This window comes from Bactrocera tryoni, unplaced genomic scaffold, assembly GCF_016617805.1.
Source record: "Bactrocera tryoni isolate S06 unplaced genomic scaffold, CSIRO_BtryS06_freeze2 scaffold_25, whole genome shotgun sequence".
Taxonomy (NCBI): domain Eukaryota; kingdom Metazoa; phylum Arthropoda; class Insecta; order Diptera; family Tephritidae; genus Bactrocera; species Bactrocera tryoni.
The window spans coordinates 19,948,923-19,965,107 of NW_024395977.1; the positions used below are offsets into that span (position 1 = coordinate 19,948,923).

Genomic DNA, 16,185 nt, shown 5'->3' on the forward strand with positions numbered 1-16,185 from the left:
CAGATGATTGCACCATATTGACGTCGTTGTGTGTTCAAAAGTTAACGGCTATCTCTCCGACCTTTTTCGTTTCCTCACTGAACGGAACCTAACACTTTCACCCACCAAATCCACGGCGACCATATTTACATACTGGACGAAGGAGTATAGACTTCAGCTTAATATTGTAGTCGATGGCGTCAAAATTCCGAAATGGGGAAATACAAAGAAACGTTGTTGACAACATACAAGCCAATCGGCCGGCCGGTCCTCAATAGGGTCGCCTGGATGCAGTGGTACGCAGATGAGGAAACTCCAGACCTGCCAGAACACTGCACTCCGGACTACGACAGGATGCCTCTTGATGTCTCCCATCGAACACCTACATAGTCAAACGCTTATGCTCCCAGTTAATGAGTATAATGAACTCTTCTCCATGCAGTTCCTCCTAGAATGTTTTTGTGGAAATCAACGTTGCAGCCACCTGCTTGGAGCGGAATCGCCTCCTAGGAGCATCAAGAGGTCTTTCCTTAACTACGTCGACGACATCGTACAGTACGCCGACCAGACTTCGGACGCAACTAACTTCCGACAGGTACCATCAGTCATTCACAGTGGAGCTATCAACACCTTCACCGACTCCTTTGCAGTAAAAGGCGTTCTTGGAGTCAAACCACCACCGTGACCACAAACCACAACGTGAGTTACCCTAGCTCAGCTTCGTTCTGGATATTGAAGCAGGTTAAACACCTACTTGTCCAGAATAGACCCCGACATACCCAATATATGTCCTGTATGCAACGAGTCTCCGCATGACACTGGCCACCTCTTTCCACGCCCTGCGAACTCTACTCATCTAACACCCCTTTCCCTTTGATCCGACTTCGTCGAAAAAGCACGTTTTCTGGGCCTCTCGCTAGAGGACGTCGACGACAACAGGATAACCCTTACCATTCTAACGGGGATTGATAACCGTTAGAACAAGAACATCAACAAACAAAGAAAAATCGTTGAATCCTTCATATTTGGTGTTTAAGGTGTTTCAAGGCTCGTTTTCCTCATAATTGTAAACAATCTAACCTTTTCAATGATGAGTGTGCTAAGTGATTTAAAAATTAACAAATATAGCTAAAATATAAAAAAAATAAAAGAAGCTTCCCCTCTGGAGAAGCTTCCCAATCTGTACCGACCCCAAATTGAAGTCCCTTATTCAGGGATCTCCGGGATCGGCAAGGCGTAAGGTGTCACGCTCGTTAGCTAAAACGGCTGCTTCGGCTGGGAAATTGGGGCGGATTTCCGCTATTCTTCCAGCCGGGATGAAGCGAGCAGTAGCTTCTGCGATCACCTTGCGGAAACGACGTTCGCCAACGGATACGTCCGTAGGAATGGGTAGAGCGTTGAAGGTGCTCTCAGTAAATTCTGTGAAGCCGACCAAGTTAGCTTTGTTAAAGTTAACGAAGGTGCGGTTGCCCACAGAAACAAAATCTCTGTCGAGATAATTATAGGCAGGTGGTCTGATGCGAGAGTTAGCATAGGTCGCCAGGTTATGCTAGCTATCAGACCATCACTAGCAATGGTAATATTGGGCTTTGTCATTCATTGTGCAGAATGTCGAATCATCAATCTTTTCCGCTTTTAGCTTGGTTTCTTGGACCGCAGCTATCGATACGCGTTCCCGGTTCGTTAGTGAAATCTCTTCGATCTTACTCTGGAGTCCGTTGAAGTTGAGTTGTAGTATTCGGGTTTGTTGCGGGTGTCCATGGGTGATTTTTGAGGAGGAGAGCGTGGCGTGTAGGTGGTGTTTGTTGCAGCTGTGAAACCCGCAGGGGCGGTTGTCGCACTGTGGTGTTGTTAGGCGACGCCCTTGCTGAGTGTTGCGGGGGCTCCATCCATTGCACGTATTACACCGGACCGAGCTGGAGTTTGGATGCAGCCTTTTGGCGAAGCAGAAAAATACCTAAGTTATTTCACTACATTTAATTTACATGATGCACTTGTTTCAATTCAAATTCATTTAATTAAGCTATAAACATTTAAACAAATTCACAATTTACATTTTTTGAACTTTTTATAAGTGAGAAATTTATATTTTAAAAATCACTTTTTACACTCGAAGTAAGAATCATTTATGTGCTAACGATTGTGAGGAAATAGAGCGCTGCCATGTGATAATGAGCAAATATGATCAATTCGCTGAAATTTCTCTTTTTCGCTATAATACCTCCTTTTTTATTTAGCAATTTTAGTTCTAATAAAAACAAGTTTCTCTATAAATTATATTTCAAATAAAAAAGTGTATAAACAATCTTTCTATGCATATAGTAGATATTTTATTAAAATTTAGTAAAAAACTAAGTAATATTATATAATAATATTACGTAATAAAGTAATAAAATACTGAGGTTACCCCGGGTATTGGCTCGATCAGGATTATATTTTTAAAGGATACTACGCAAAAGTACTTCAGACCACCCGAGTATTGGCTCGACCAGGTGTTTTTTTTAGAGCGCGGCTAAAGGCCGCCAACGCAGAAAAGAGTACAACGCGAAAGTACTTCAGTCACCCCAGGTATTGGCTCGACCAGGGTTATTTTTTTGAACGAGTACTTTTCATACTCAATTATACAGCCGTGCTCCCAATTTCACATTCACAAATTTCCTTGTGAATTCGGTTTGAAATCACATATTTGATGCTCCCACTTTCACATTCACATTATTTTTTGTGGATCGAATCCGAGTTCTTTGTTGGCAGTGAAATGAAAAGTAAATGGCAAAATGTGTTAAAATGTTAAATTATTTTCTATAAGAAAATTTTTTTATATATCCTTTGATATTTGTAGGTGCTACTCATGACCTTTTTAAATTACTTATTTTTTGGTATATACGAATTTTTTACATTATTTGCTGATATACTCAAAAAAATCATGCATCGCTCAATCCGAAATGTAACCGATTGTGAGGCAGGGTTGACTTGCTTTGCAGAACAAATTCCCACCGATTCATTTCGTGTTCGTTTCGTTCTTTGCTTTGATATTAATATGAAAAAAACCATACGATTTGACTTCTGCAATCCTTGGCATGTCCAACATATTATATCCAAAATAAAAATTATTGAGTTAACTTATTTAAAGAGCAATGAATAGTTTTCATATAATATCAAAGCATTCTTAAATAAAAACAACGCGATTTTAAAATCACAGCTGTGGCATCAATGCTTAAGTTCTTCAGCTGTTTCATGTCATCGGAATTATTTGGGGAAAACGAAACCAGCAACATGTAAGTAATTATTAAATTTGTTAATTGATGTCATATTTTATGAGTATTAAATAATCTTCATTGCAGGGGCAAACATAAAACTCAAATGCAAGATAACGTTTTCGTGGAATTCATGAAATTGAACCAGGATTTAGCCAGAGGATTCATTAAAGGTGACCGGACAATAGCTGCTGACAAATGGCATGCATTAGTCTGCAAACTAAATGCTGCTGGCCCACCTATAAAGGACATTGCCGGTTGGAAAAAAGTAAGGCATTTCAGGTTAACAGCAAATATAAATGTTAAACAAAAGTAAGTTCGGGTTTTCTTAAAAGGTACGGCTCGATTGGAAAATGCATGTTCGCAAAAAACTGGCGCACAATAAGAACCGTTATTTTACCAATTGAGGAGGAAGTTGCAAAAATATGTGGTCTGTTCGAAATGGTGAATGGGTTGGAAGGTGCCCTTACTTTTGGAGTACCGGAAGAGCACACAGAAGCAGAAAATGTATCACAACGCACTGAAGAGCCAATACAAACCGAAACACCAATTGTTGAGGAGGTAGCTGAGCCTACCCCAAAACGTCGAAAGTTGGGGCCCCAAACATCAAATGTGCAGACTTTGGACGAAGTGTGTGCTGCGCAACTGGACACCATGAAAACCATTCCAACCAGTCTACAGAAACTTATAACACATCAAGAGGAGCATAACCGCCAACAGCTTGAGCACCACCGCATAATTCAAAAAATTGAAGCAGAAAAGTTAGAAGTTCTAAAAAGGCTGATAAATAATAACGTTTGAGGTTTTAAACTTTAACTTAACATGGTTTATGTCATATATAAATATAACCATTTCTATTGTAAAAAATGTTACACAAACAACGATGTGAACATTGTATATTTATTTTTGCATCTCGCTGTAGTATACAAATCAATATTACAATAAAACATTAATAATAATTAATAAAACTGAAAACTCCAAATAAATACATAGAAAACAAAATTGTTTAAATCTTGAGTATCCTTTGGTATAATTTAAAGTTAATTGGTAAAGAGAAAAGACTTGATTAAAAAGTAGTGAATTTGGCCAGTTACTGTGACAAGTATTGCGCTATTTCATTTCTTATTGAAGTGCCATCTTGTTGATCTTCGAACTCAGTTGCTGATAATTCCTAATAATAAAAATAATTCCTTACTTAGACGGAACGACTGAATAAACCTGTAAAACTCGCCACTATTATTATGGGCACAAATACGTTGTTGAATTTAACTTACCGTTTTTCAGAAATTTTAAGAATGCTAGAGGCATTCCTCAGATGTCTGTTACGCCTAATTTCCATAATTTTACGCCTTCTTTTGGCTTCAAAACAAGCAATTGAAAAAATAAATGGCATTTTACAATATTTATAAATTTTCAATAAAATCCTCTCAGATGCTTGTCAGCTGTTGAGAATGAGGAAACAATGGGAAAATATCGATAACAAAATTTGTGAAATTGGGAGCACACGAATTCACTTTCACAGGAAATTTTTAAAATCACATTGTGAAATTGAAATGTGAAACTGGGAGCACGGCTGATAGCTTAAAAATGAGAGAAATAATCTTTTTATAGTTAATAAAGAAAAAAGAATCACGTGGAAATACAAACAAAGAAAACGCTATCGTTAAACAATCCTTCAAATTTGGTGTGTAAGATGTGGCAACGCTCGCTCTCTTCATAATTGTAAATAATCTAACTTTTCAATGATGAGTGTGCTACTTGATTTTTAAATCAATAAAATAAAAAACTAAAAATAACAAAATAAAAGTGAAGTGTGAACTTATTTTAATGTTTGGAGTGTATATTTAAATATATAAAGTAAAAAATGTGAACAAGTTTAGTGAAACTATGTGTTATTGATACAAACTTTGCATCTTTTAATCAGGAATATTTTAAAAAATGCAAATGTTAACAACATAATTTTTGCATATTCCTCCTCTGGAGAAGCTTCCCTATCAACACATACCCCTTTTATACCGAAATTCGTGTTTTTTACCCGACTGCCAAAATAATCGGAACCGTCATATAAAAGGTGCGTAGTAAATGAAAACCCTGGCCAGTGATATATCACCAGTTAGGGCTTTTATTTGCTTATACGAGATTACCAACCTTCTCCCACACCCCTTTGTATAACTTCGATAGTTAAAGTCCTACCGAAGTTTACGATACTTTTGAGGATCATGCCACTGCCCCATAAGTCATAATCGGTCTTACGAACACGATGTACACTCACCTGATAATCTATTTGTTGCAGCCCCAGGATTTCTCGGCAAGTCGATTGCACACCATGAGTGCTTTTGTAGTCTTGCTTATGGTCAGGTCTAGGTATTCGATCATATTAGTAATTTCTCACTCTCTGAATGTTACTGTTTCAGCTATCCTAGTGTACAGTACGGCCTCTATCCATCTGCGCACCGGTGTTTTCTGTGCTTTTCCCATGCTTTGGAAAGACGTGTTGTCAAAAGCATCTTCGATATCTGAGAAACCACAGAGTATCACCTTACCTACATTCAATGAGCCTTCGATCTCTGAGGTTAGCTGATCCAGTGGTGCAGCTTTCAGCGCCTTCGATTTTATTTCATCATCTATGATCCTTTCCATAGTTTTTAGTAAGAAGGCAGCCAGACTAATCGGTCTGAAGGATTTCGCTAAGGAGTAGTCTTTGTTTCCTACTTTGGGTATGAAGATCACCCTTGGAGTACGCCACGGTTCCGAAATATACGTGGTCGCTAGGCTATTTCTCATCAGCCGTACAAGGTGGGGCAGAAAGACCTGCTTTCCCTGTCGCAGATTGATGCCGTCCTCCGCAGGAGACTTAAATTTCGCGAACGAGGCCATTGCCCACCTAATCGAGTCCAATCAGAGCGAGATGGCTTGTGTGCGACAAACGGTTCACACAGGTCTGCCGGAATTGTGTCCGGGAAATGCCCAACCAGAAGTGCCGTAGCTCTTCTGCACGGGTCGTATATGTCCCGTCACATATTTTTATTGCTAATGCTCTCTTGCCTTCGTATCTTTTTCCTAAGATCTGAGAATTTGCTTTATAACCAAAGACAGTTGCGCATGTTGGTGATTGTCAGGAACTAGTTCTCATCCTTGCCGTCCTCCGCGGTGCCATTACCAGGTACCTTAGTCGCTCCAAAAACCTGCGTAGAGGGTAGGTACTCGCCTAGGAAACGCAGTCGCAGTCTGCTTTGTCGAGCTTGCGTCGGGGTGAGTGGCATCCTCATCCACCAGTGTCATGCTGTGCATGGACGGAATGTCATCTCTCCTTTTTGCGCAGAGGACGAAGCCGTTGCAGTCTATCAGCTTGGTTGTGATCTCCCTCAGCTAGATAGCGGACCTCTCGTTCTGCCGTCCACCTGCAGCATGCCTTCTCTAAAGTGAACCCCGGATGCCTTTTAGAAAATCCGCATATCTGCACAGTCCCTCCTCTACCCGTTAGGAGCCTCTGTGGCGAAGTTTGCTCGCTTTTATGCTTCGCGGATAGGTGGACGAAGGCGCTACCTTTTCGTTATCTCTTGACGGTCGAGGTAGCGTTAACCGGGTAACGGACGCGGGCTTGCCACCTTTACGCCCCTTCAATGCAGGAGAGGCACCACTGTCACTAATCCTGTTAGCCGCTAGGAGTCTTACGACCCGTTCACGCCGTTTGGGAAATGCAAGTATTTGCAGAGGAAGTAAGCAATCCAATCTGTTGTTGCCCCTCAAATGGTAAAGCTCTCTTGCCTCTGGCATATCTAAACATATCTCAAAGTTGGTAAGAGATTGGTTCCAGAACAACAGTGTGAGTTCTTATAATTGGTCAAGTCATGCTGTGAGACTTCAATTGATACGAGCCGCAAACTTAGACGCGTTCGATATACGTAATAATTACAGCAGTACAGCAACTGCTTTGCATATTCGCTGATCCTCTGCTGATGTGCAAACAAAAATTTAATGTTGCCAATTTTTTGAATAAATTGCTCCTAAAAAGTGACGGTATAACTTCATGCTGTGGCAAGTGTTGCCAAAAATTCGCGCTAGATACTGATGAAAGAAGTGAGCAAAAAACAAATAAGGCACATAAAGCCTAACTAATAAATTTTTTCAGTTACAGATACCTGATGTACTAATTATTTTTTCCATCCAGTTTTAAAGTCTTTTAATTTTCTTCTAGAAATTTAAATTCCTATTAATTTTTTTATTGCTAATATCTTTATTTCTTTTAGTTAAATGATAAAATAAATTAAATGTGACTGGTTTTTCTTCTAAGCATGAAAAAAAGTTATTAGTCATTGAAAGCGACACGGGTGTCTGCACTTATTACTTCGACTATGATTGATTGATTGATTAATATGAGGAAGGCCTTTGGTCTATTGTGCCCTCTCCTAACTCACATAGACTCACCCAGCCCCAGCGCATCGATGAAGTTCAATAGACTTCTGGGCGCTAGTGAGGCTATGCGATCCCTATCCGGAAACATTGATCCGAGGACCTTAGTCCTGCGTCTACAGACTGCTGTGCAGTCAATCAGCAGGTGCTCCGGGGTTTCAGGCTTCAAGTCGCAGAACCGGCAGTTAATGCAAGAGGATAGGCCCATGTTGTACAGGTGCCTATTCAACTTGCAGTGGCCGGTATACCATGCGACCAGTAGCCTGAGTTTGTTCCTGGGGAGGTTTATTATAACCTTGAATCTGCTTAGATTGTATCCTCCCATTAGCAGCTTGGCATGTCTCATACCACGAGTTTGCCGCCAATGCTCTTCTCTGCCCACTCCTTCTTCCCTGCGAAGTAGCTCCTTTATGGTATGTGGACCTACCCCAATAAAGGGGTCCCACCATCTTGGTGGCGGCTGCGGAGCGGGCTAGCTCATCCGCCAGTTCATTACCGGCTATACCTCTGTGATCAGGCACCCAGATTAGGTGTACCTTGTTACGTTCTGCAAGGTTGTTCAGCTTCACCCTGCACTCCTGCACTAATAGCGATCTGATTTCGTAAGAAGAGATCGGTTTTAGCGCCGCTTGACTATCGCTGAGAATGGCAATTCTCTCATTGCGATAGTTGCGATGGAGGTTTATTTCTATACACCGACTTATGGCAAAAACTTCTGCCTGGAAAATGCTTGGGAACTCTCCCATGGGTATGGAGAGCTTAGTGCGTGGGCCCGCGATCCCCGCACCGATTCCCTCCGACATTTTCGAGCCGTCGGTGTACCCCCTTAGCGTGCTATTCCTCAGCATCAGTTCGAGATTGGAATCATTCCACTCGTCTTTGCTGCCGAGGGTGACCTTAAACTTCTTCTTGAAGTTAACTGTTTTGGTAATGCTGTCCCTCGGGAGGAGGGCTGATGGTACATCGCCACTTATCTTTTCCATCCTCTGGGACGAGATTACTCTACCTTTGCCCCACCCCTCTGCCGTTATTTGCAGAATTGTGTGCTTGGCTACCTGACCTATAACCAAATGAAGCGGAGTAAGCTCCGTCAGAACCTCCAGTGCTGCCGTTGGACAGGTGCGCATTGCGCCCGTCATGCAGACACAGGCTAGCCGCTGCAGCTTCGATAGCTTGGTCTTAACCGAAGTCTGCGACGCTATTGAGGCCCAGGCCACCGCCCCGTATGTGATTATTGGCCGCACTATCATGGTGTACAACCACCTGAGGATCCTTGGCTTACAGCCCCAGGACTTGCCCGCCAGTCGGTTGCACACCATTAAAGCTTTTGTTGCCTTGACCAGGGTCAGGTTTACATTCTGATTCCACCGCAAAGTAGAATCTAGCATCAAACCTAGGTATTTGACACTGCCGGTCATTCCTATCTCTCTGCCCCCAAGTTTAAGATTCCTGAGACCGGGTAAGGACCTGCGTTTCGTAAACGGGACTACGGTCGTCTTGGAGGGATTGATGTTTAATTCAACCTCTTTACACCACGTCTTCGCCAGGTTTAGACCTCTTTGTATTAGGTCACAGAGAGTGTTTTCGTATTTGCCTCTTGATATAATTACAATGTCGTCCGCATACCCTTGGCAGCGGATCCCATTGTTCGTTAGCAGTATTAACAGGTCGTCTACAACTAGACTCCATAGCAGGGGTGATAACACACCTCCCTGTGGGCAGCCTCTTGTTGTGCCAAGACGAATCCTCTTTCCACCTACTGTGGTCTCAGCAACTCTGGTACGCAATACAGATTCAATCCATCTGCGCACCGGTGCTGCCACATTCCTTTTCTCCAGTGCCTTGACTACACTTTTATGAGACGTGTTGTCAAAGGCACCTTCGATGTCCAAGAACGCGCAAAGCATCACCTCTCCATGCTCCAGTGAACTCTCTATTTCAGAGGTTATCTGGTACAGAGCAGTGTTAGCGGATCTACCCGCTCTGTAGGCGTGCTGAGCCGCATGCAGGGGTGCTCTCTTCAGCACTGTCGACTTTATTTCATGGTCCACGATCTTCTCCATGGTTTTTAGTAGGAAGGACGTTAGACTGATTGGCCTAAAGGATTTCGCCAATGAGTAGTCCTTCCTACCCACCTTGGGTATGAAGATCACCTTCGATGTCCTCCATACCTCAGGGATGTACGCCAATGCGAGGCTCTCCCTCAGCAGCCGAATCAGGTGAGGCCGTAAATGCTGCTCCCCCTGTTGTAACAGCGCTGGAAAGATACCATCCACTCCCGGAGACTTGAATCTCTCAAACGAGGCCATCGCCCACCGGATCGAGTCCGCCGTAAACAGCCGTTTGGCGATACTCCAATCCTCGCGGGATGGCTTGTGTTTGATCACAGGTAGACACTCGTCTTCCCGAACCGTCTCCGGGAAGTGCGCCCGCAGAAGCTCCGTCGCTCTGTCCTCTGCGCTGGTCGTGAATGTCCCATCACCTCTTTTGATTGCTACTACTGCGTCGTTTGTGCCTCTGGCCAGGGCTTTATGCAGCCGGGCCGCCTCTGGCGTTGAGGTAACGTTTTCGCAGAATCTGCTGAAGCTAGCCTGCTTTGCAGACCTGATCTCCTTATTGTATAAAGTGGGATAGCTCCTGTATTCCTCCCAGACCCCCGTACGTTTCTCTTTGTTGAATAGGCTGCGTACTCTCTTCCGGAGGTCTGATAGTTTCCTTGACCACCAGGGGCTGTTTCGCCTGTCTGTGGTCACTTGTAGGGGCAGCAGCCATGATAAGCGTTAATGACAGACTCGTTTAGCTTAGATAGCCTAATCTCCAAGCCTGGGCCTGACACGCTGTTATCAGTCTGCTCCCCCCTCCCCAATTCCTCACCTAGTATATTCCTGAAGGCATCCCAGTTCGCCTTCCGAGGGTTGCGTCTGGGGGGGGAGTTTCCTGACCTCTGCCTTTAGCGTGAACCTTAAAATCCTGTGGTCTGACATGGAGGGCTCCGTAGAGACTCTCCATTGCGAGACCAATCCATTTGCAGGCTCATTGCTCAAGGTGAGGTCCAGCACCTCCCTCCTGTTCATAGTTATGAATGTGGGTTCACACCCTACATTCTCAATTGCTAAATTACTGCCTACAACATATTCTAATAGGGACTCACCTCTCACGTTGCAGTCGGTGCTGCCCCATTCTGTGTGGTGAGCGTTCGCATCGCAGCCGATGATGAGGGGGAGCTTGTGCAGTCTGCAGTGCTCTACCAGCCTTTCCACCGCCTCCGGGGGTGCCGTTGCTGCCTCTCCCGGAAAGTATGCTGAGGCCAGGACGAAGTCTTTGCCCTCAGTATCCCTGGCCTGCACCGCCACCAAGTCCTGTGTCAGAAACTCTGAAATGCAAAAGAAATCAATATTGCTTCAGACAACTATGCACGTCCTAGGCCTCTCGCTAGAGAGGTCCCAGATTACCTTATTTGCCTCCGTCTTGAGGCCCTTTATCTCTCCCTTATAGACCCAAGGCTCTTGGATCAGCAGTGTGCCCAGTTTCTCCGCAGTGAACCTGCTTGTAATGACAGCTGAGGCTGCCGCCGCATGATGCAGGTTCACTTGGGCAATTTCCATGATGTCGGCCATCATAGAATGGGCTCGAGGAGAGAGAGATCCTCTACCCCGCCGACAACCGCACTGCTGTCCATTGGGCCTCCTAGTCCGTCTAGGAGCTCCTGCGTTGAGGGTAGCTCCATGTTCCGGCCATCTGCGGGGACGTCAGCGGTCGTTGCTGGCCCTGCCTGTCCGGACTTACTCCCGCATGGCTGCTCCGACAACTCGTCCACCCCCATTCTAGTTTCCTCCGGGGCGGACTCCGGCACTGCCTGGTTATCGACGCCCCTGTCCTGTAGAGTCGCAGGCGTTTTGGCTTCCTTGCTCGCGGTGTCAGCAGGCTTGTAGGGCCGCATGACGACCGTGCTATACCTGTAGAACAGGCGGAAGCTCGCGGCCCGGACATACTTGTACGACTCGTCGTTGATGTATAGGTGTAACCTCCATCCCTCAATGTCGCCTAGCTTCTCCTTCTTGCTGCCTGCAACACACCAGGACGAGATACTTAGTCCCCGGTTCTGGTTCCTCACCAGGTTCAAGGCGTGTTCGTAGGTCCTGTCCCCGCTTCGAGGGAGGAACATCGTCATGCTGTGCATGATTGGCACATCTTCCACCCTCTTCACGCAGAGGACAGGGCCCGTCCAGCTTCCCAGCCTTGGAGCGTGCTCCCTCAGCTGGTCGGCGGACGACTCGTCCAGGCAGTCCACCTGCATCAACCTCCCCTGAAGTCGATGCCCAGGAAGGACGCCGTGTAGTCCTCTCCTTTGGACGCCTCATCCATCAGGATGTCCTGAAGCACGCCGGGTATCTGAAAGGCAGAACAGCCATGCGGACGCCTCTGACAGCATCCGCATATCCGCGCCGCCCCTCCTCCACCTGGTGAGGAGCCGGTCCAGATGGTTGGCCTCCGGCTGCCTTTGTATCTATGCCTCGCATCCTTTGGATCGGGGGGGTTCCTGCGGCGTGATTTGGCCGCTCTTCCTTTTTCCGGCTTGGGCGTACGTGCCCGCGGGCAGTGCCCTGCTGTCGCCCCGCCTTGCGGTCTGAGCTGTGCTGACCAAGCCACGGTTGTTGTTACCGCTGCCTTGCGCGCGAGCTGGCACGTTGCTGTCGTTTCCCTTTGCCGGAGACGCGTTGTTTCCTTGGCTCTTGCTCCTCGCTAGAGCCTCCGGGGTTTTCCCATCACGGAGGTGCCGTAGGTACCACTTCATGGTGGAACCACTCATGCCTTTCCTCTGAGGGTTGTCGCACCCGCCGGGTTGGCCAGCTTCTGGGAGGGGGCGTTGCCCACCTCTTCTGCGCCTTCTCCTCCTTCTCCCTCTTGCGCCGTCTCTGCCTGATGCGACTCGCTCGAGGCCGACCCACTACACCTGCCGGCGGGGGTCTTGGTGACCTTAGATTCTGCTGTAGCGGCACCAGGCGTTACCACCAGGTGAGCTCCGCTGCAAGAGCGCACGTCGTCATCATCCTCCCTGGCGTGCTCCTCAAACAGCGAACGCTCCTCTGGCGTAAGAGCGTCGAGGAAGCTAAACTTCCGCCTAGCCCCTCGACCCCCCTTACCATCCACTGCCTCATCTCCTTCTTATTTTCCACTACCGTAGTCGTTTGTCGTTGCCCTTGTCCGTCATCAAGTCCATTGTTTATGTTTGTTTTGTTGTTGTTGCTGTTCATTCTGGTCTTTCGACCCTTGGCTCAAACAGGGTGAGCTGTCGGTTCTATGTTCTTTATGGGGAACTGAAAGGTCCGCCACGCCAAAGCCCCTTGACGCGGTAAGGCCACCGTTACTTCCCAATTCGGCCCGGTGTTGGGAAGGCTCCGTTAGAATACAGCCACATTAACCTCCTGGCTACAAAGTTCCAATGGGCACGGGAGTCGCATAACACCCTGGATTAGGAGGTGATAGCTCTTGGTTAGCGCACGCATGCGGCATCCGACATCCCGCGTGGTCCGTGCTTAACAGCACCAACCGCACAGGATTGGGGGGCGCCGAGTATGCCTTGCGCCTAAGCCCCTGCACCGCGGCAAGGTGCCTACCATTCGCAGAGGCTATGTATATACCGCAAGTCTCATAAATCTTGTCATATGAAAACCTTTGACAAAGAAAAATGTTCAAAATGAATTTTGAAAGTAACGCTTATATTTATTTGGGAATTATTTTATAACGTAATAATTTTCATTCTATTGTTTATTATTTCTGAACCAAAAACAATTATATTTTTAAATTAAATTATAAAGAATAAATCAAAAAACTGAGAACAGGAGATATTTCGTCTTGCCCTCGTTCACCACCAGACCCATTTGCTTCGCTGCCTTATCCATTCTCGAGAAAGCAGAAATAACGGCGAGGTTGTTAAGGCCAATGATATGAATATCATCAGCATACGCCAGAAGCTCTTATAGAAGATTGTACCTTCTCGGTTTAGTTCTGCAGCTCGAATTATTTTCTCCAGAAGAAGATTGAAGAAGTCACACAAAAGAGAGTTGCCAAACGGCTCGGAGAGATCCCTTCCCGATCCTGACGGAGCTTTTTGTTGTTCAACGTCAGTTTACACAGCCGCATTAGTTTTGCGGAGATACCAAATTCAGACATTGCGGCATAAAGGCAACTCATTTTCGTGCTGTCAAAAGCAGCTTACAAATCGACGAAGAGGTGGTGTGTCGATTCTCTTCTCACGGGTCTTTTCCAACATTTGACGCATGGTGAATATCTGGCTAGTTGTTGATTTGCCAGGTTTAAAGCCACACTGATGAGGCCCAATCAGTTTGTTGACGGCGGGCTTTAATTTTTCTCTTCCATAGAACATTATACGCGATGTTGAGGAGGCTTATCCCACGGTAGTTGGCGTAGATTGTGGGGTCTTCGTTTCTTCTGTTCGCTACGTGGCGCCAATTGGATATTCCAAGCGAAGCCAGGTCCTTCTCCACTTGGTCCTTCCAACGGAGTGGAGGTCTTCCTATTCCTCTACTTCCCCCGGCGGCTACTGCGTCGAATACTTTCAGAGCTGGAGTGTTTTCGTCCATCCGGACAACATGACCTAGCCAGCGTAGCCGCTATCTTTTAATTCGCTGAACTATGTCAATGTCGTCGTATATGCCGTCGTATATGTCGTACATATATTGTCGACCATAAATCTTTCGCAGAACATCTCTCGAAAAATCGTAACGTCGACTCATCGGTTGCTGTCATCGTCCAAGCCTCTGCACCATATAGCAGGACGAGAGTTATGAGCGACTTATAAGTTTGGCTTTTGTTCTTCGAGAGAGGACTTTACTTTTCAATTGTTATGACTGTCAACAGTGACGTGAGAACCAAGCCGTGAGTGCGACGACTGTTTGTTTGATGACAGGAGATATTTTGTCTTGCCCTCGTTCACTGCCAGACCCATTTTCTGTGCTTCCTTGTCCAGCTTGGAGAAAGCAGAACTAACGGCGCGGGTGTTGAGGCCGATGATATCAATATCATCGGCATACGCCAGCAGCTGTACACTCTTATAGAAGATGGTACCTTCTCTATTTAGTTCTGCAGCACGAACTATTTTCTTCAGAAGCAGGTTGAAGAAGTCGCACGATAGGGAGTCGCCTTGTCTGAAACCTCGTTTGGTATCGAACGGCTCGAAAAGGTCCTTCCCGATCCTGACGGAGCTTTTCGTGTTGCTCAACGTCAGTTTACACAGCCGTATTAGTTTTGCGGGGATACCACATTCAGACATCGCGGCATAAAGGCAGCTCCTTTTTATGCTGTCGAAAGCAGCTTTGAAATCGACGAAGAGGTGGTGTGTGTCGATACTCTTTTCACGTGTCTTTTCCAAGATTTGGTGCATGGTGAATATCTGCTCGGTTGTTGATTTGCCAGGTCTAAAGCCACACTGATAAGGTCCAATCAGTTTGTTGACAGTGGGCTTTAATTTTTCACACAATACGCTCGATAGAACCTTATATGCGATGTTGAGGAGGCTTATCCCACGGTAGTTGGCGCAGATTGTGGGGTCTCCTTTTTTATGGATTGGGCAGAGCACACTTAAATTCCAATCGTTGGGCATGCTTTCGTCCGACCATATTTTACAAGGAAGCTGATGCATGCTCCTTATCAGTTCTTCGCCGCCGTGTTTGAATAGCTCGGCCGGTAATCCATCGGCCGCAGCCGCTTTGTTGTTCTTCAGGCGGATTATTGCTATTCGAACTTCTTCATAGTCGGGCAATGAAACGTCTGCTCTATCGTCATCGATTGGGGAATCGGGTTCGCCTTCTCCTGGCGTTGTGCGTTCACTGCCATTCAGTTGGCTGGAGAAGTGTTCCCTCCAAAATTTAAGTATGCTCTGGGCATCGGTGACTAGATCACCTTTGGGGGTTCTACAAAAGTATGCTCCGGTTTTGAAACCTTCTGTAAGCCGGCGCATTTGTTCGTAGAATTTTCGAGCATTACCCCTGTCGGCCAGCTAATCAAGCTTTTCGTACTCACGCATTTCGGCCTCTTTCTTTTTCTGTCTGAAATGCCGTCTCGCTTCCCTCTTCAACTCTCGGCATCGATCCCATCCCGCACGTGTTGTGGTCGATCGTAATGTTGCGAGGTAGGCAGCCTGTTTTCTCTCCGCTCGTACCAGCTGTTCTTTTGCACTTTCCGAAAACCAATGGTTTCGGTTGCAGCTGTACGTAAGGAGTTTGAAATGCCGTCCCACAGTTCCCTTATACCGAGTTATTGACGAGTGCTCTCAGAGAGCAGGAGTGCAAGCCGAGTAGCAAATCGTTCGGCTGTGTATTGTGATTGCAGCTTCTCGACGTCGAACCTTCCTTGTGTTTGTTGACGTGCGTTTTTTGCTGCACAGAGGCGGTGCGAATCTTGGCTGCAATAAGATAGTGGTCCGAGTCGATGTTAGGTAGGACCCCGGGGCGTACGCACGTCTAGAACACTGGAGACGTGTCTTCCGTCTACCATAACATGATCGAGCCAGCAACCA

The 16,185-nt window shown here is 46.0% G+C and overlaps 2 protein-coding genes across 2 annotated transcripts in view; both read left to right on the top strand.

Annotated features, from left to right (window-relative positions):
- Positions 1–16,185, top strand: part of LOC120780272 (xaa-Pro aminopeptidase ApepP) — a 141,388-nt gene that overhangs the window by 10,442 nt on the left and 114,761 nt on the right. The window lies entirely within an intron of this gene.
- On the top strand, positions 3,189–3,981 carry LOC120780276. Its single transcript, XM_040112541.1, has 3 exons — positions 3,189–3,254; positions 3,321–3,501; positions 3,569–3,981. Exons 1-3 carry the CDS (start codon positions 3,190–3,192, stop codon positions 3,638–3,640), a joined length of 318 nt encoding a protein of 105 aa, XP_039968475.1. The 5' UTR covers position 3,189; the 3' UTR covers positions 3,641–3,981.

Bases quoted from the DNA above. Each gene is read 5' to 3' on its own strand.
- LOC120780276 (XM_040112541.1), top strand. From the start codon at position 3,190: ATGCTTAAGTTCTTCAGCTGTTTCATGTCATCGGAATTATTTGGGGAA. The intron at 3,255-3,320 runs GTAAGTAATTAT...TCTTCATTGCAG, and splicing joins GAAAACGAAACCAGCAACAT to GGGCAAACATAAAACTCAAA. The intron at 3,502-3,568 runs GTAAGGCATTTC...TTTTCTTAAAAG, and splicing joins ACATTGCCGGTTGGAAAAAA to GTACGGCTCGATTGGAAAAT.